Source organism: Ranitomeya imitator, chromosome 2 (assembly GCF_032444005.1).
Source record: "Ranitomeya imitator isolate aRanImi1 chromosome 2, aRanImi1.pri, whole genome shotgun sequence".
Classification (NCBI taxonomy): domain Eukaryota; kingdom Metazoa; phylum Chordata; class Amphibia; order Anura; family Dendrobatidae; genus Ranitomeya; species Ranitomeya imitator.
Window position 1 is genome coordinate 24863849 of NC_091283.1, and position 20134 is coordinate 24883982.

The 20134-nt window shown below is 46.2% G+C and overlaps 1 protein-coding gene across 2 annotated transcripts in view; it reads right to left on the reverse strand.

Moving 5' to 3' along the window:
- The window catches only part of LOC138661485 (uncharacterized), a 50073-nt gene that overhangs the window by 13819 nt on the left and 16120 nt on the right, over nucleotides 1-20134 (reverse strand). Inside the window, exons 4-8 of one of the 2 annotated variants that reach the window (XM_069746196.1) lie at nucleotides 18633-18746; nucleotides 17426-17533; nucleotides 16461-16712; nucleotides 15028-15184; nucleotides 13300-14928 (exon numbers count right to left, since the gene is read on the reverse strand). In XM_069746196.1, coding sequence (XP_069602297.1) covers nucleotides 14007-14928; nucleotides 15028-15184; nucleotides 16461-16712; nucleotides 17426-17533; nucleotides 18633-18746 — 1553 coding nt within the window. In that variant the 3' untranslated portion in view covers nucleotides 13300-14006. Of the gene's footprint in view, nucleotides 1-2912; nucleotides 3012-13299; nucleotides 14929-15027; nucleotides 15185-16460; nucleotides 16713-17425; nucleotides 17534-18632; nucleotides 18747-20134 lie in introns of those variants that run through there. The other variant, XM_069746197.1, reaches the window with a different exon arrangement.

Here is a 20134-nt window from a genome sequence, read left to right on the forward strand (position 1 = left end):
TCCCACTGCTGACCCCCGGTTTTTTTTGTGGTGTCAAATAAAATTGGTATACTTTTGGTAATTATTTTTTGCGTTGTGTGGTGATCCTACAATTATGTGCATGTACCTGTTTTCTTCTCTATGGTGCCCACTGCTGACCCCCGTCACATGATCGGGGGTCAGCAGTGCATCGCCATAACAACCAGAGGTCTCCTTGAGACCTCTATGGTTGTTGATGGCCGATTGCTTTGAGCGCCACCCTGTGGTCGGCGTTCAAAGCAACCCTGCATTTCTGCTACATAGAGGTGATCTGTACTTCACCTCTATGTACCAGAGCCGATCGAGTTATGCATGCTTCTAGCCTCCCATGGAGGCTATTGAAGCATGCTAAAATTTAAAAAAAAAAGTGATTAAAAATATAAAAAAAATAAAAAATATATAAAAGTTCAAATCACCCCCCTTTCGCCCCAATCAAAATAAAACAATTAAAAAAAAAATCAAACATACACATATTTGGTATCGCCGCGTTCAGAATCGCCCGATCTATCAATAAAAACAAAGGATTAACCTGACCGCTAAATGACGTAGCGAGAAAAAAAATCAAAACGCAAAAATTACGTTTTTTTGGTCGCCGCGACATTGCATTAAAATGCAATAACGGGCGATCAAAAGAACGTATCTACACCAAAATGGTATCATTAAAAATGCCAGCTCAGGATGCAAAAAATAAGCCCTCACCTGACCCCAGATCACGAAAATTGGAGACGCTACGGGTATCGGAAAATCGCGCAATTTATTTCTTTTTTTTTTTATAGCAAAATTTGGAATTTTTTTTCACCACTTAGATAAAAAATAACCTAGACATGTTTGGTGTCTATGAACTCGTAATGACCTGGAGAATCATAATGGCAGGTCAGTTTTAGCATTTAGTGAACCTAGCAAAAAAGCCAAACAAAAAACAAGTGTGAGATTGCACTTTTTTTGCAATTTCATCACACTTGGAATTTTTTTCCCGTTTTCTGTTACATGGCATGGTAAAATCAATGGTATCGTTCAAAAGTACATCTCGTCCCGCAAAAAATAAGCCCTCACATGGCCATATTGACGGAAAAATAAAAAAGTTATGGCTCTGGGAAGGAGGGGAGCAAAAAACGAAAATGAAAAAGCGGAAAAAGCTCCGGGGGTGAAGGGGTTAAACAGGGTGTTGAGTTTTATTTCAAATAAAGGATTTTATTCTTGCAGTGTTTATTTCCAAACTTATTATGGGGTTAGTAATGGGGGGTTTTAAAGATGCCTCTCTATTATTAACCCCTGGGCTTGATGTCAGCTGCTAATGCAAAGTTACATCAACCCCAACCCTATTACCCCATTCGTCACCGCAACAGGGTAAGTGGGAAGAGCAAGGCTAAGTGCCAGATTTGGCACATCTTATGGATATCTCTGACCCCTTCCCAGGCTATTAATATCAACCCACAGCTGTCTGTTTAGCCTTTGCTGGCTTGAATTTATAGTGGGGTCCTACGTCTTTTCTGGGGTACCCCGTAAATTCATCAAGAAAGGCTAAGCAACCAGCTGTGAGTGGGAACCTTACTGAGTATTGTTCCTTCTACCAGATTATTAACATCATCTCCCAGCCGTGGGCTTTCCCCTACTGGTTCTAAAAATTCCACAGAAGCCCACCACATTTTTTTTTTTATATTCCTTTATTTTACACAGGAGGTACACAGCTGCTGTTGAGTACAACTCCCATCACTGGCGACAATGATGAGAGCTGCCTTCAGCCACCGCAGCCTGGGATCAGCGCAAACTGTACTGCTTTATCCAGGCGCTGGTACGTGTCACACGGACAGCAAACAGACTCGCGGATGTCACATGGACACGGACCACGGATCTCACCAGTAATGGTTTTTCCTGTACAGGAATCACCAGGGTATGTGATGGAGGCCTAAATGATGTTAGTACTGAGTCTGGCCTCTCTCTATATCCCTGAGGGTACAGATAATAGCCCTGTGCCATATATAGGGAAGGGGTGGCTCAGTGGTTAGCCCTGTGCCGTATATAGGGAAGGGGTGGCTCAGTGGTTAGCCCTGTGCCGTGTATAGGGAAGGGGTGGCTCAGTGGTTAGCCCTGTGCCGTATATAGGGAAGGAGTTGCTCAGTGGTTAGCCCTGTGCCGTATATAGGGAAGGAGTTGCTCAGTGGTTAGCCCTGTGCCGTATATAGGGAAGGAGTTGCTCAGTGGTTAGCCCTGTGCCGTATATAGGGAAGGAGTTGCTCAGTGGTTAGCCCTGTGCCGTATATAGGGAAGGAGTTGCTCAGTGGTTAGCCCTGTGCCGTATATAGGGAAGGAGTTGCTCAGTGGTTAGCCCTGTGCCGTATATAGGGAAGGAGTTGCTCAGTGGTTAGCCCTGTGCCGTATATAGGGAAGGAGTTGCTCAGTGGTTAGCCCTGTGCCGTATATAGGGAAGGAGTTGCTCAGTGGTTAGCCCTGTGCCGTATATAGGGAAGGGGTGGCTCAGTGGTTAGCCCTGTGCCGTGTATAGGGAAGGGGTGGCTCAGTGGTTAGCCCTGTGCCGTATATAGGGAAGGAGTTGCTCAGTGGTTAGCACTGTGCTATATATAGGGAAGGGGTGCTCAGTGGTTAGCCCTGTGCCGTATATAGGGAAGGAGTTGCTCAGTGGTTAGCACTGTGGCCTTGCGGCGCTGGGGTCCTGGGTAGAACGCCCATCAAGGACAACATCTGCATGGAGTTTCTGTTCTCTCCATACTTTTGTGGGTTTCCTCTGGGGTCTCCAGTTTCCGCCCACACTCCACAGACATCCCGATAGGGAATCTACACTGTCACTGTGAGCCCCAATGGGGACAGTGATGACCATGTCTGTAAAGCTGTGGAAATAATGTCGCTATATAAGTAAAATAAGATGCGGCACCCACCTGTATTAGTGAGGGGGCGACTGCCTCTGCCTATGGCCGGCCGATAATCCATCCCATAAGGTTCCTCTTCTTCCTCTTTAATCTTTACTACAATATAATCTAGTAAAAAAGAAAGAATGATGGAATTAACCAGAGGAGCAACGTCAGGTGTCATCAGCTTGTTACCCAGCACAATGTACCCCAATACTGAGCCTGAGGTTCAATACGCTCCAGTAACACCGCAAGCTGGATCATAAAGATGCTCACATCTCAATCAGCCTGTGACATCTCTATATACGGTACACAAGCTATGAGATGTAGAGTCTCCGTATGATCGACCCCCGGCCATGTGCTCGATGCCGCAGGATCAGGCAGAACTGTGCCACATCTCGAACCAATTCTGATTATTTCATAGATCTTATTATGCTCCTTCCAGACACCATAAAATGGGCCTTTAGCTCCTGGAGTAAAACGTGGTATTGACGTGGGGTTATATTCACGCTGTTGGGTCAGGCTCCAGAGTCGCTCCACTCTCGTCAGGCGTTTTGTCCTTTAGGTGTCGGAGGATGCAGTTCAGGTACAAAGAAACCGAGAAATAGGATTCCGGTCCAATCATCATATAAAGGAAATGATTCTAACATTTCTCTGAATTCATGGGATTGGAGACCGTCCTCATTTGTGGATCTGTTGTGCTCGGTCTTTTCTTTTTAATGATATTGTAATTCATCAATATATTATACTAGCTGAAGAGCCCGGCATTGCCGGAGATAGTAACACACTGTGGTTCGTTATAACAAATTACAATGATGAGAATGCTCATAAAAACATTTCACATCATATATTCAACACTACAGATTTGCAACACAAATTAACTAAATGATTACCCAAGTACTGATCGGATTTCATTTTCAACTCATTCAAGAGCCTTTTGGTGAACAACTTTGGTTTTTCCTTCCGATGCAAAGATGAACAGATTTCCCACATCATCCAAAGCCACCGGACTACTACCCCTAATATCCAACATCATCCAGAGTCATTGGACTACTACCCCTAATATCCAACATCATCCAGAGCCACTGGACTACTACCCCTAATATCCCATATCACCCCGTCAGCCAGAGCCACCAGATTACTACCCCTAATATCCCAGATCATCCCATCAACCAGAGCTGACTATCCCTAATATTCCACACATCATCCCGTCAGCCAGAGCCACCCGACTACTACCCCTAATATCCAACATCATCCCGTCAGAGCCACCGGATTACTACCCTTAATATCCCACAACCTCCCATCAGCCAGTCACCGGACTACTACCCCTAATATCCTACATCATCCCATTAGCCAGAGCCACCGGATTACTACCCCTAATATCCCACAACATCCCGTCAGAGCAACTGGACTACTACCCCTAATATCCCAATCATCCCATCAGCCTTAGCCACCAGACTACTACCCCTAATATCCTACATCATCCCATTAGCCAGAGCCACCGGATTACTATCCCTAATATCCCACAACATCCCATTAGCCAGAGCCACCGGACTACTACCCCTAATATCCCACAACATCCCGTCAGAGCCACCAGACTACTACCCCTAATATCCCGTCAGCCAGAGCCACTGGACTACTACCCCTAATATCCCACATCATCCCATCAGCCAGAGCCAACGGACTACTACCCCTAATATCCCACAACCTCCCATCAGCCAGAGCCAACGGACTACTACCCCTAATATCCCACAACATCCCATTAGCCAGAGCCACCGGATTACTATCCCTAATATCCCACAACATCCCGTCAGAGCCACCAGACTACTACCCCTAATATCCCGTCAGCCAGAGCCACTGGATTACTACCCCTCATATCCCACATCATCCCGTCAGCCAGAGCCACCGGACTACTACCCCTAATATCCCACAACATCCCATTAGCCAGAGCCACCGGATTACTATCCCTAATATCCCACAACATCCCGTCAGAGCCACCAGACTACTACCCCTAATATCCCGTCAGCCAGAGCCACTGGACTACTACCCCTAATATCCCACATCATCCCATCAGCCAGAGCCAACGGACTACTACCCCTAATATCCCACAACCTCCCATCAGCCAGAGCCAACGGACTACTACCCCTAATATCCTATATCATCCCATCAACCAGAGCCACCAAACTACTACCCCTAATATCCCACATCATCTCGTCAGAGCCACCGGATTACTACCCCTAATATCCCGTCAGCCAGAGCCACTGGACTACTACCCCTAATATCCCACATCATCCCATCAACCAGAGCCACCAAACTACTACCCCTAATATCCCACATCATCCCGTCAGAGCCACCGGACTACTACCCCTAATATCCCACATCATCCCATCAACCAGAGCCACCAAACTACTACCCTTAATATCCCACAACCTCCCATCAGCCAGTCACCAGACTACTACCCCTAATATCCTACATCATCCCATTAGCCAGAGCCACCGGACTACTACCCCTAATATCCAACATCATCCCGTCAGAGCCACCAGACTACTACCCCTAATATCCCACATCATCCCGTCAGAGCCACCGGACAACTACCCCTAATATCCCACATCATCCGGTCAGAGCCACCGGACAACTACCCCTAATATCCCACATCATCCCGTCAGAGCCACCAGACTACTACCCCTAATATCCCACATCATCCCGTCAGAGCCACCAGACTACTACACCTAATATCCCACATCATCCCGTCAGAGCCACCAGACTACTACCCCTAATATCCCACATCATCCCGTCAGAGCCACCAGACTACTACACCTAATATCCCACATCATCCCGTCAGAGCCACCAGACTACTACCCCTAATATCCCACATCATCCCGTCAGAGCCACCAGACTACTACACCTAATATCCCACATCATCCCGTCAGAGCCACCAGACTACTACCCCTAATATCCCACATCATCCGGTCAGAGCCACCGGACAACTACCCCTAATATCCCACATCATCCCGTCAGACAACATTGTCAGGTTGGCGCTGTGTTGCACCTATTAAAATGATTCCTGGGTTGGAGAAATCCATCTTGTGTTTTTTTTAATCTGTTCTTGAAGTTAATGAGATGCTTCATGCCGGACAAAGAGAAGTTCCTGATTCTGGGCCCCTGCAGTCTGTAGCAGAGGTGGTCGGTGTCGGCACGGTAATAAATTGTGTTATTTCCAGCTTTACAGAAGGACGATAACACCATAGAAACGATAAGAATAATAGGCCTCGGTTACCACAACTGTCTACACGGAAAACTGTTGCTCATAGCAACCAATCACAGCTCAGCTTATTTTAAACAGCTCTGGTGAAAAGAAAGATTCTTAGTGATTGGTTGGGGCTAAGTGGAGTGGGCGTGGCTGATACATCTAATATATAATTGCCTAGAATACTACTTCCTGCAATTTGTGCCAACTTCCGTGGCTTTGTCCGGAGCTAATGTCCGGAGCTAATGTCCGGAGCTAATGTCCGGAGCTAATGTCCGGAGCTAATGTGCGGAGCTAATGTCCGGAGCTAAGTGACGTCAACAGTGTCCAGTGTCTGATTGGTCGCTCACAGCAGGCGGCAACCAATCAGAAACGTGCCGTACTGTGACACACTCCGCCCACCATTTTGGTGTGATTTTTGAATTTTTACCTCACAGCAAGTTTCTACTGCGTGGAGGCGGCCCAGTGACGTTGCTCTTCAAGCTCCTGCCGAATTTCGTCAAAAAAATGATAATACCATTTACCAAAACTATATATATTTAGTTGTGAAGTGGTTCAGTGACATTTTCACACCAATTTTGAACTTTTGTTTGGTGTTTTCTCCATATACTGCCTATTATTTTTGTTCTTTCTTACTATTATTTATTAATTGTATTATTCTTACATTTGAATAAATAAAGTATATATGGATTCTAGACTCCCGATTCTTTAGAATCGGGCTGCCATCTAGTTTTTATATAAACAGATGGATATTCGGTTTATTGTTGAATAGATTTGTGAATTCTGTGATTTTCTAGAATATTTTTGCAAATCGATCGGATTCACAGTTGATGTTGCCAACGTTGTGGCTGTGCAAAAAATGAAAGATTAAAACTGTATAATTTTAATTAAAGATAAGTGGGTAAAACAAAAGCTAAAATGAATTTGGTTTAAATGCACATTTTCCATCAGTTCACACTACGACTTTGAATACTGTGGTCACATACCGAGATATCCTTCTATATTCATTCAAAACAGTCTTTTTCGGCAATTACTTTGTATCTCCGTTCATACTGCACCCACACACACGATACCCCATTTGAAAGGTAAACTTGCCCCTTCAGCAAGAAAATAGCCAAACAAACCACACATCCACGATGTGATCACAAAATACACTTTAAACATTAATTTTCATAAACCTGCAGTAAGGAAACATGACCTGCAGGTGGCACCACACTACCCTAAAGCACAATACCACAAAGCTGAAACAAATCCTAACATTTGCCTTGGGGGCTTTCCAGCTTGCCGCACTTCATGCCCAGCCAATTTCAGGCAGGTATATATAAAATATTTGCTACATATGTGGAAGTAGAATAAAAGTAAAACTTTACCTGTTTAAGACTTCAGCTTTATAACTGAAGATATAAATGAAAGCAGCCTAAAAGGGATCGGACAGGTTATGAACCATCAGATTTTCCATATTATTGGACAGTCATTGAAAAGTCTATCTTCCTTTTAAGGTTGCAGCCTATTGGTGACCTGGAATCCCCTCTGGTTCCAAGTAAAAAAAACTGCAGCGCTGACATAACTCAGACTGTACATTGTTTCCCGATGGGAGAGATTGGTGGAAAGAACCTTGCAAAAATTGAAGTAAAAAAAAATCCAACCGTAGGGGGAAAAAAGGGTAAAATAATCTGCAGATATTATTATTATTTTTTTTAAGGGATATTCCTAATTATTATACAATGGTGTAAATATGCTCAGTTCTGAGGTCAATTCTACTTCATCATTTTTACTATCAAAGTGGCACTGCTGTACAGGGAGCTGCTCCGTTCACATACATAGGGCTATGTTGCACTTCCCTACACTGCAGATAGGTGGCAGTGCTGCTGTGGAGGGGGAAAAAATGCTGCTGACACTGTTCTTTTGCAAGGTCCTGACAATCAGACCCCTTCTGATCAGTAAGTAAAATACCATTATGTTTAACGTTGGGGGATCTCCTTTAGCCTGAAGTCACACACAACATATATATATATATATATATATATATATATATATATATATATATATATATATATATATATATATATATATATATATATATATATATATATATATATATATATATATTAGCTGAAGAGCCCGGCGTTGCCTGGGCATAGTAAATATCTGTGGTTAGTTATAGCACCTCACTTCTCTTATTTTCCCATCACGCCTCTCATTTTCCCAATCACACCTCTCATTTTCTCCCTCACTCCTCTCATTCCCCCTAACACTTGTCATTTCGACCTCACATCTGTCATTTTCCGATCACTCCACTATTTTCCTTCACTCCTCTCATTTTGCACTCACACCTCTCATTTTCACCTCAGTATATACGTTTGTCATCTCCCTTATATATAGTATACACCTGTATGTCATCTCCTGTATATACCTGTATGTCATCTCCCCAGTATATAGTATATATCTGCTGTGTGTCATCTCCCCTGTATATAGTATATACCTGTATGTCATCTCCTCCTATATATAGTATATACCTGTATGTCATCTCCTTCTATATATAGTATTTACCTGTATGTCATCTCCTCCTGTATATACCTGTGTGTCATCTCCCCTGTATATAGTATATATGTGTCATCTCCTCCTGTATATAGTATATACCTGTATGTCATCTTCTATATATAGCATATACCTGTATGTCATCTCCTCCTGTATATAGTATATACCTGTATGTCATCTCCTCCTGTATATAGTATGTACCTGTAGGTCATCTTCTCCTCTATATAGTATATACCTGTATGTCATCTTCTATATATAGCAAATACCTGTATGTCATCTCCTCCTGTATATAGTATGTACCTGTATGTCATCTCCTCCTCTATATAGTATATACCTGTGTGTCATCTCCTCCTGTATATAGTATATACCTGTAGGTCATCTCCTCCTCTATATAGTATATACCTGTATGTCATCTATATATAGCAAATACCTGTATGTCATCTCCTCCTGTATATAGTATGTACCTGTATGTCATCTCCTCCTCTATATAGTATATACCTGTGTGTCATCTCCTCCTGTATATACCTGTGTGTCATCTCCCCTGTATATAGTATATATCTGTGTGTGATCTCCTCCTGTATGTCATCTCCCCTGTATATAGTATACACACGTTATTTGCTCAGTATTTTTACCTCAGTATTTGTAAGCTAAATTGGCAGCCTGATAAATCCCCAGCCAACAGGAAGCCCTTTCCCCAGCAGTATATATTAGCTCACACATACACATAATAGACAGGTCATGTGACTGACAGCTGCCGTATTTCCTATATGGTACATTTGTTGCTCTTGTAGTTTGTCTGCTTATTAATCAGATTTTTATTTTTGAAGGATAATACCTGACTTGTGTGTGTTTTAGGGCGAGTTTCGTTTGTCAAGTTGTGCGTGTTGAGTTGCGTGTGGCGACATGCATGTAGCGACTTTTGTGAGATGAGTTTTGTGTGCCAACATGCGTGTAGCAACTTTTTGTGTGTCGAGTTGCATTGTGACAGGTTAGTGTGGCAAGTTGTGTGCAGCAAGTTTTGCGCGTGGCGAGTTTTACGTGTGGTGCCTTTTGAGTATGTGCAAGTTTTGTGTGAGGCAACTTTTGCATGTGTTGCAACTTTTGTGCATGTGGCAATTTTTTCGCGTGTGCAAGTTTTGCGCGTGGCGAGTTTTCCATGAGGTGAGTTTTGCACTCGTGGCGAGTTTTGTGTGAGCCTAGTTTTTGCATGTGGCGAGTTTTGCGCGTGGCGAGTTTTGAGCGGCGACTTTTGCGTTTCGTCTTTTATGTGGCGAGGTTGGTGTATGCGTGGTGTGGCGCATTTTGTGTGTGTGTTCATATCCCCGTGTGTGGTGAGTATCCCATGTCGGGGCCCCACCTTAGCAACTGTACGGTATATACTCTTTGGCGCCATCGCTCTCATTCTTTAAGTCCCCCTTGTTCACATCTGGCAGCTGTCAATTTGCCTCCAACACTTTTCCTTTCACTTTTCCCCACTATGTAGATAGGGGCAAAATTGTTTGGTGAATTGGAAAGCGCGGAGTTAAAATTTCACCTCACAACATAGCCTATGACGCTCTCGGGGTCCAGACATGTGACTGTGCAAAATTTTGTGGCTGTAGCTGCAACGGTGCAGATGCCAATCCTGGACATACATACATACACACACACACATACACATTCAGCTTTATATATTGGATATATAACTAATAAATATATATATATAAATAATATATATATATATATAGCATCGTGATTACTCACTAATCCCGCCCCCTGCACAGTAGCTCCGCCTCCCACCACATCACCACACAATCCCACCCACCACATCAAACCCCCCCACCCCCCATAATCGCACCCCCCAGCCCTTCACCACCCATAATCCCGCCCCCCACCACATCACCACCCATAATCCCGCCCCCATTACCACACACAATCCCGCCCCCCACATCACCACCCATAATCCCACCCCCACCACACACAATCCTGCCCCCCCACATCACCACCCATAATCCCGCCCCCCGACCACATTACCACCCATAATCCCGCCCCCCACCACATTACCACACATAATCCCGCCCCCACCACATTACCACAGATAACCCCACCATATTACCACACAATCCCACCCTTCACATAATCCCGCCCCCCACATTACCATACGAGGCTCCGTCTCCCACATTACCATACGAGGCTCCGTCTCCCACATTACCACACGAGGCTCCGTCCTCACACATTACCACACGAGGCTCCGTCCCCACACATTACCACACGAGGCTCCGTCCCCACGCATTACCACACGAGGCTCCGTCCCCACGCATTACCACACGAGGCTCCGTCCCCACACGAGGCTCCGTCCCCACACATTACCACACGAGGCTCCGTCCCCACACATTACCACACGAGGCTCCGTCCCCCACATTACCACACGAGGCTCCGTCCCCACACATTACCACATGAGGCTCTGTCCCCCACACTACCACACGAGGATCCGTCCCCACACATTACCACATGAGGCTCCGTCCCCACACATTACCACACGAGGCTCCGTCCACACACATTACCACACGAGGCTCCGTCCCCACACATTACCACACGATGCTCCGTCCCCACACATTACCACAAGCAGCACTTCCTTTCTATGTAATTCAACCACTTCAGCCAAGGTAAACGTACATTTAATTGCATCCGCATTCTCCCAAACAAAATGAGCCAAGAAAAGTCGCCAGATCCATCTCACAGGCCGCAGGAAAATCCGGACAACGATGCAGTAGCAGATCGACAACAACAATGTCGACAAAATCGTAGGATTGGTTATCAACAACGAACACCTGAGCAGATTGATAAGGACAGAGAGAGATATCACAAGGTTTATATTAGATAGCAATGAGCGTGCCGAGCGTTTATTATACGGTATATATATATATATATATATATATATATATATATATATATATTATACGGTATATATATATATATATATATATATATATATATATATATATATATATATATATATATATATATATATATATATATATACATACACATACACACATATACACACACAGTACAGACCAAAGGTTTGGACACACCTTCTCATTTAAAGATTTTTCTGTATTTTCATGACTATGAAAATTGTACATTCACACTGAAGGCATCAAAACTATGAATTAACACATGTGGAATTATATACTTAACAAAAAAGTGTGGAACTTTGCCATAATACAAATTCTAACAGTCTATTCAGTAGGACTATCAGCTGTGTATCCACCAGACTTCTGCACAACACAACTGATAGTCCCAACCCCATTTATAAGGCAAGAAATCCCAGTTATTAAACCTGACAGGGCACACCTGTGAAGTGAAAGCCATTCCCGGTGACTACCTCTTGAAGCTCATCAAGAGAATGCCAAGAGTGTGCAAAGCAGTCATCAAAGCAAAAGGTGGCTACTTTAAAGCACCTAGAATATAAGACATAATTTCAGTGGTTTCACACTTTTTTGTTAAGTATATAATTCCACATGTGTTAATTCATAGTTTTGATGCTTTCAGTCTGAATTTACAATTTTCATAGTCATGAAAATACAGAAAAATCTTTAAATGAGAAGGTGTGTCCAAACTTTTGGTCTGTACTGTAAATATATATATTTATTTAAGAAAAAAATTAAAAAATTCGGTCCGTTTTGCAGGGACGAGAATCGCAGAAATGTTCCCTGAACTGTGATCCCTATGTCATCCGTGTGCAGTGCGAGGATGCGATTTTCTCTCGTGTAAGCATCCGTATGGCGAGATTTTCTCACCGACTTGCAAAATGGACATGTAATGGATCCTTGGGCTCAAACATTCGTGAAAATATATATTATATATATTTTATGTGAGTGACACATATACCTCTGTGTTCATCATCTCATTACATTTACATTTGACAAAAAATGTGCGAAAATTTCGCACGGGCCAACTAGTATATTTATATCAGCTTTTATTCTCTATTTCTGGGCTTCGCTGCATTTCAAGTTTCTGCTGGAAGATTTGGATAAGTGGATTTGGGATATCACCAAAATGGCGATCCTGTCACTACAAGCAAAGCTGCCTCAGAACCGCGGGGACGGGGAACTATAGCTGCAGTCACGGAGGCGCGAGCAGGGGTCCTCAGTAGGGATGAGCGGACATGTGGAAGTTCAGGCTCTGATATCAGAATTGTACCTGACCTTGAACCACAACTCCACTGAAAACAATGGGGACCAAACTTCTGAGCTGGAAAATGGTCTCTCTGCAGAGGACTTCCCCTGACCTCCGAACATCACAATGGCTATCTGTGAGAAATCAGGGTTCGGCGTTTAACACCAGACTTTTCAGTTTAGGTTCTCTCATCTCTAGTCCTCAGTGAATCGAGCGAGGCCAACTGTCCTTGCTCAATGCTAAACCACAACCTGAAACCAGAGGAGACCCCCTAGCAGACCTCTATGAGGTGCCATTTGTACCCCGAAGACAAGTATGAACGACCGTCCCTAAGACTAATCCCCGCGTGTAATATCTACATGTACAGACCCTTTATTACGGTTGAATCAGATCCTTGTATAAGCCCCGACACCCCGCCGCCTCCATTATAAAGCAGCTTCGAGTCTTTTGACAGAAGTCACATACACAGAGTAGTAACATAATACTTTTACTGAATAAAATATGTACAAATATCATTAAATAACAAAAAAATCACATATTAGTGACTAAGTAACAAGATGTAACGTAACCCACCTGCTCACTTTTTTTGTCCCCAAGTTGGGGAAAACTTTTCTTTAATTGATGCTGCAGAGTGCAGATCATTTGCCAAATGTGATGCAGAGGAAATTGGGAGTTGTAGTACCCACAGCAGCCAATCAGATTTCAGTTTTCTTTTTCCAAAAAATTGGACTTTGGTTGCTTTGGACAACTGCCCCCATTCTCCCTGTACTACTTTTGATAAACTTTCCGCATGTAAGTTGTTCGGTACCTGGAAGCTTCCAAGTCACCGGTGTCCGGGCAGAGTATCCGGCAGTCGCTTTTTCTGATCTGTGGGTCTATTGACCCCGACATGAGAGCATCATGGTTCCCTATGGAGCGGCCAGTCCGGGTCATTAGCTATGCACTTGTGTGCTGTGATCATCTCGTGCCTCTTAGATGAAGGTGCACGTGGTTTGGACTTATCCTTTCTCTGCAGCGGAGGAGACATTTTTCTTCACCCGCCTCGGTGCCGTACATTCACCACCCACTGCATTAGTAATAACCGTCCATCTCGCCCTACACGACCCAAATGTCTATATAAATATCTCTATACATAAAAATACAAAAGCCCCAAATGTGACCCTGTAAAATAAAAATTGTTAATTTAAGTCTAAAAACCTGGGAGGGGACGATGGGGAGGATGAAACATTCATAGGGGAGGACTGATGGGACTCGGGAGAGCACGAGTCGGAGTAGGGGGCTTGGGTGCGGGTGGTGGGCCCATAGTATGAGGTAGGGCAGGATGAAATAGGCAGATGGTGGGAATGATTGGGGGACAGAGAGGAGGGTGGGATGTGAGAGGGGGGAGAAACAGAATTGGAGGAGACCCCGGAGTTAAGAGGGACGGGAGGACTGGATTCATGATGGACTGGATAGCCGGGCTGGGAATGGTGGCCGTAGCCTGAGGAGAGTCTGGACTGCGGCAGGTGATGACGGGGAGAAGACTGTGGATAAGACGCATATGTCCTGTTGGAAGCAGAGCGGCCATTGATGAGCTGAGTGGGTGACTGGTAGGCAGACATTGGAGCAGACGTGGCAGAAGTCTCAACGTGCATTGGTTGAGCCGCACAAGCGGGACGGGCCAGCTTAACCTGGCTGAGTAAGCCGAGAACCTGTTCTGGGTTATTGGGGGGCATGAATCCCTCGATGAGGGTCTGTATCGCAGTGCGCAGACGCAACCTCCATCCCTGAGGGACCTGTCTTATGTAATGTCCGAGGCTGCGGCAGAACGCATCCTCCGAATCCTCCTCAATGTTTTTCTGAACGAAGTCGAGTACTTGGCCGTCAAAGGTTTCAACAGTAGTAAAGCTCGGGGGGGCGGCCGACTTCTTGTTTTTCCTCCCTGGAAGTCGATATGGTGGAGCGTGCTGGAAGGTGGCAGAGGTGTTGGCGGGAAGCTCGATGCAGCTCTCGGGGGCCACAACTGCAGGTCTAGCTGCACTCAGCTCAGGCTCCGTCTCCCCCGGCAGGTGCTCACGGGCCACCTTGGCATCTCCCTCTGTCCCAGACTTGGAGTTTGCACTACAGTAAAACATAAGAAAAATGATTAGACACATTCGCAAAACAAAACGGGAACAAAGCCAAAAGAAAAAAAAAAAAAAGAATGGAAAGTAGACTTACGGCCGCAGGTCCAGGACGGGCTTCAGGAACATCAGCTGCTGGAGGTACATGTACGGCTTCTTGGTGAGTGGAGCCGACCCGCTCAGACCCTCATAGTTAACTATTTCCCTTCTAAACTGATCACGAGCGCTCCTCCATCGTTTCTGGATAAGATTCTCTGCAAAGACAAGAAAACACAAATATTAATGAACTAATTAGAAAAATATGTAAAATCCTGAGTAAAAATGCAACTGCGCAAATCGATAAAGTCATCATGCGTCACTAATATATATAATGGGGTGGTGGGGGCCACGTATATACACGGAGGTAAATATGGCGCCTGCAGCGGACGTCAGAGGATGAGAAATAACAGATGGATTATCTATCAATCAGGACCTCCCTTCTGTTCAATTTCCAGTCAAAACACCCAAAGTAACTCAGAAAAAGAAGAAATGGAAAACGTAGCAGAATATTTTGTGTGGAGACTTCTATTATTACACCTTTCTTTCGGGACACGCGATTAGTTTTCAGTTTAAAAAAAAAAAAAAAAAAAAGGAGTTAGAAAGAATTTCGCCGTCATCTTGATTCTCCAAATATTTAGCCCAATTCATAATCTGCACCTTTTCACAATGTCGCTCCAGACCTGGAGGGTGCAGAATCAGTAACATGTTATGCGTTAATTCTAAACGGCGCAGGAAAGTCTTCAAAACAAAGGATTGTACGACTTCACTCTAAAAAGGTGCAAATCCACAAAAGACAAATATATGATTAAATTTGCTAAATAGTTGTCACCTTGTCTGCGCCATTTGTGAAGAACTTGGAGCAGATTCCACCAGCAAAAAAAAAAAAAAAAAAAAACGCAAGACAAAACCATAAATGGTAAGTCTGACCCATGATGCGCAGTCGCTTTTCAAGTTACTTTTGCTAAAGGGACAATCCAGTCTACAAACGTCACCCCCAATCCGGTGGACAGATTATAAGGATGCAGGTGCCACCAATCGCCAGAATCACGTTGGGTCGGCGCTGAGTGGAGACGCCGTACATGCGTCCCGGAGCTCCATTCAGTGGTCTATGGCCCGGACGAGGGATGTCCGGTCATGGGAGAACCATGGGAATAAAGCGCTGCAAGTCCCCTGTGGATCACAAAGCCCCTTAGCCCCTTTAGTCTGTCAGTCCACGGTTTCATTTTTCCCGGAAAAGTTGAATTAAAAAGTGACAGAACGGTGCAGAAACTTAAAAATAAAATACTGTGATTTAATAATATAATAAAGGTTTCTGTGTAATCCTGGAACAGATCTACGTTTCCCGATTTCTCTTTTTGGTCAAATACCCGGTAATAAAAATGTTGACAGGAAATTAATCAGAGGAGAAGGTTGCGGTGGCGCAGCATCGTCGGCTCGTCTCACACACTGTGCAGACTGGTAATACACGGCACATTGGTACGATGGGCTTACCTAGGATCCCTTTATCCCCTTCATCCAGCTCATCCCAATCCGGGTACAGGCTCTGGCACACGGCGAGCCACGCCGTAGATTTTCTATAGCGGTCGCTGTATCCAGGGTCCGACGGCCTCCAGAGCGCAGGGTGATGCTGGACTTGGCGGATCAGTTCTTCCACCCTGATTGCCATCCTCCTGTTGCGCACCTTGTAGGCCGTCTGGCTCTCTACGGAAAAAACAGGTCGGCCGCGGGACATTTCCTGCTCCTCTGGGGCCGCCCAGATGGAAATTTGGATGTTAAAGACTGATCAGATTTGGGTGTAAAGACAGAGAGAAAGATAAGCAGCGGATTCAGGGAGTGGAGCAAGGGCCCAATGGTATCGAAAACAGCAAAAGCCGCGTTATTGGAATAGAGAAGTAGAAAAGAAGAAAAAGAGGAAAGTAATCTGCATTACAGGAGACCTCGGCCGTATCTGCGTGCCGACAAGAGCCGCTTCCCCTTCTACAACACCAGCCGTCATCTTCTCACACGACGGTACACAAGTGGACGCTGCTCACCTGTCAGACCTGACTATTTACTTACAGGGTATGAAGATTTACGGAGTCACACACATTCTTCCAATACATAAAAAAACCCTGCAAGTTTGCAAAGTCTAGATTAAAAATCTCCGTTTTGCGTATGCAGCTTAGAATGCAGTTCTGTGTCTCAGAGATGATTTTTGGGAGGAGAACAATGACACATTTACACGATTAGGCGACATGGAGGGTTTGTTCTGATGACAACACATAGGCCTGCATGGGAGCTGCATACACACACAACAAAAGCCGGTTTTCAATCTAGACCATTTACAAAGCACCGGAACAGCAGATTGTGCAGTGTGTCCTCCCTATGACCCTGCGTCACCATTATGAAGTAGTCGATCCCATCTACCAGCAGACAGGATAATCCCCCCATTCCCAGAGCCTGCGGTGGAGAGTTACCTGGACTGGGCTCGGGGGAGCTGATCCTCTCTTCATACTGATGCTCAGCTATTCCATAGGTGCCTTCATCTTGTTCATGCTTCACCACGATGTGTTTTACATAATGACCTGGGGGAAGAGAAGAATTTGCATTAGCGGCCAGCTGTTACTTTGCAAATCAAGTGCAGAGGAGAAATAAAATGGAAAATGGAGGGGAAAAAACATCCAAAGAGAAAGTCTGTCCTTTAAAAATAGAGCAACCGAGACCCGACGATGAGTCTGCACTGTATATGGAGCTAGGAGTTCCTCCGGGCTGACAGCTGTATAACACAGCCGACGCCCTCATTGGATGTCACCAGCTCAGCTCCATAGGGTGGGATGCACCTCTGCTCTACATGTACAGCCAAAGGGTCCAAAGCCCCTAAATAATAAAAAGATGTTCTTAGCCATTCCTGCTCATCTTCTGTGTGTGAATGCACAGGCCACTGATAAGTCTGCCGCCATGATGATAAGGGGCTGGCTCTGCTTGGTGGTCCGTAGTGATGAGGGAGCGTGCTCGGATAAGGTGTTAGAGCATGCTCGTGTGCTGAGTGTCTTTGGCGCGCTCGAAGACTATGCTCGAGTCGCCGTAGCTGCATGTCTCGAGGCTGTTTGACAGCAGCAACACATGCATCTATGGCGAATCGAGCATATTTTTCAAGCACGCCGAAATGCTCAATTAGCACTCGAGCATGCTCTGATAACATCGTAACGGAGCGCGCTCCCCCATCACTAGTGGTCCAGACTCCTTCACAGCATTGGTCTCTCAATACTGTGTCTTGCAAATGACAGGAAGAAGAGAGCGGGACCAATGGTGAAACCAGGACAAGGGACGAGCTGTGCCGATACGTGTACAGTAGTACGTTACCTGCAGTTCTATCAGTGTTTCTCAACTCCAGTCCTCAAGACCCCACAACAGGTCAGGTTTTCAGGATTTCCTTAGTATTGCATAGGCGATGGAATTAATGCTTCGGCAGGTGATGAAGTTATCACCCGTGCAATACTAAGGAAATCCTGAAAACATGACCTGTTGTGGGGTCTTGAGGACTGGAGTTGAGAAACACTGCTTTAGATGGACATCACCTTTAAAAGTACTTCTCTTCGTCCTTTTCCCCTTCGCCCCATAATCCCAGACACAATGAATGAGGGGCAACAACCCCGGACTGCAGTCCTCGCTCGCACCACTCACCTCCGCTGCTCTCCGGACTTTCCTCCTCCTCGTACATTTCTTCGTTCCTGGTAGAGGAGTCGTCCTCGTTTCTTTCTTCCTTTATCGCGATTTCTGGATTAATCACTGAATACCCTGCAACACATAAAATAACATGTCGTCAGCAGCCAGCGCGGCCGGGGCCGTCAGGAAGGTTCGGGTTTGGGCCCTTGTACCTCATGTTGGAGCCGATCTGCCTCATTCAGCTTCACAGGTAATAAATAATGATAGAGATGGAAGGACCTGAGTACGGTCCTCTTGGGGGACAAAAAAAAAAAAAAATCTGAATTACAGGGGTATTCCAGTAACGTTACCAGTGGAGAGGTGAGAACTTACAGTTTGGTTTGATCCAACCACTGAGGATTCATTATTACATTTTTGCCTATTTTTTTTGTCTCAGTTTTTATTCAGTTTCAAATCAGTTTTATTCTTCTGCAAATTTATCTGGAGTCCAGAAAACCCCTCAAACAGTCACTTTATGAAGCCCCTTATAGAGAAAACATGGGTGCGATATATTGCTGGTTAAGGAGTCAGGGACATTTATTCTAACTCACTTTTCCTGCCGGCAATATCTTTGGCTCAGTCAGGAAATGATTGTGAGAGCGGCTGGAAGGAAGCAGCTTGTACACAATTCTACATCCGAGCAGAAGTCTCCACGCCCTGAGCTCACGTGTCATGTACAACGCAGGACGCAGTGTGCGAGTGTCAGGAGGAGCATAAATATCACCGTGTGAGCACAAGCAGGCAGAGGCGGCACTGGTGGTGGGGGGCAGGCAGAGGCGGCCCTAGTGGTGGGGGGCAGGCAGAGGCGGCCCTGGTGGTCGGGGGCAGGCAGAGGCGGCCCTGGTGGTCGGGGGCAGGCAGAGGCGGCCCTGGTGGTGGGGGGCAGGCAGAGGCGGCCCTGGTGGTCGGGGGCAGGCAGAGGCGGCCCTGGTGGTCGGGGGCAGGCAGAGGCGGCCCTGGTGGTCGGGGGCAGGCAGAGGCGGCCCTGGTGGTCGGGGGTAGGCAGAGGCGGCCCTGGTGGTCGGGGGCAGGCAGAGGCGGCCCTGGTGGTCGGGGGCAGGCAGAGGCGGCCCTGGTGGTGGGGGGCAGGCAGAGGCGGCCCTGGTGGTGGGGGGCAGGCAGAGGCGGCCCTAGTGGTCGGGGGCAGGCAGAGGCGGCCCTGGTGGTCGGGGGCAGGCAGAGGCGGCCCTGGTGGTCGGGGGCAGGCAGAGGCGGCCCTGGTGGTCGGGGGCAGGCAGAGGCGGCCCTGGTGGTCGGGGGCAGGCAGAGGCGGCCCTGGTGGTCGGGGGCAGGCAGAGGCGGCCCTGGTGGTGGGGGGCAGGCAGAGACGGCCCTGGTGGTGGGGGGCAGGCAGAGGCGGCCCTGGTGGTGGAGGGCAGGCAGAGGCGGCCCTGGTGGTGGGGGGCAGGCAGAGGCGGCCCTGGTGGTCGGGGGCAGGCAGAGGCGGCCCTGGTGGTGGGGGGCAGGCAGAGGCGGCCCTG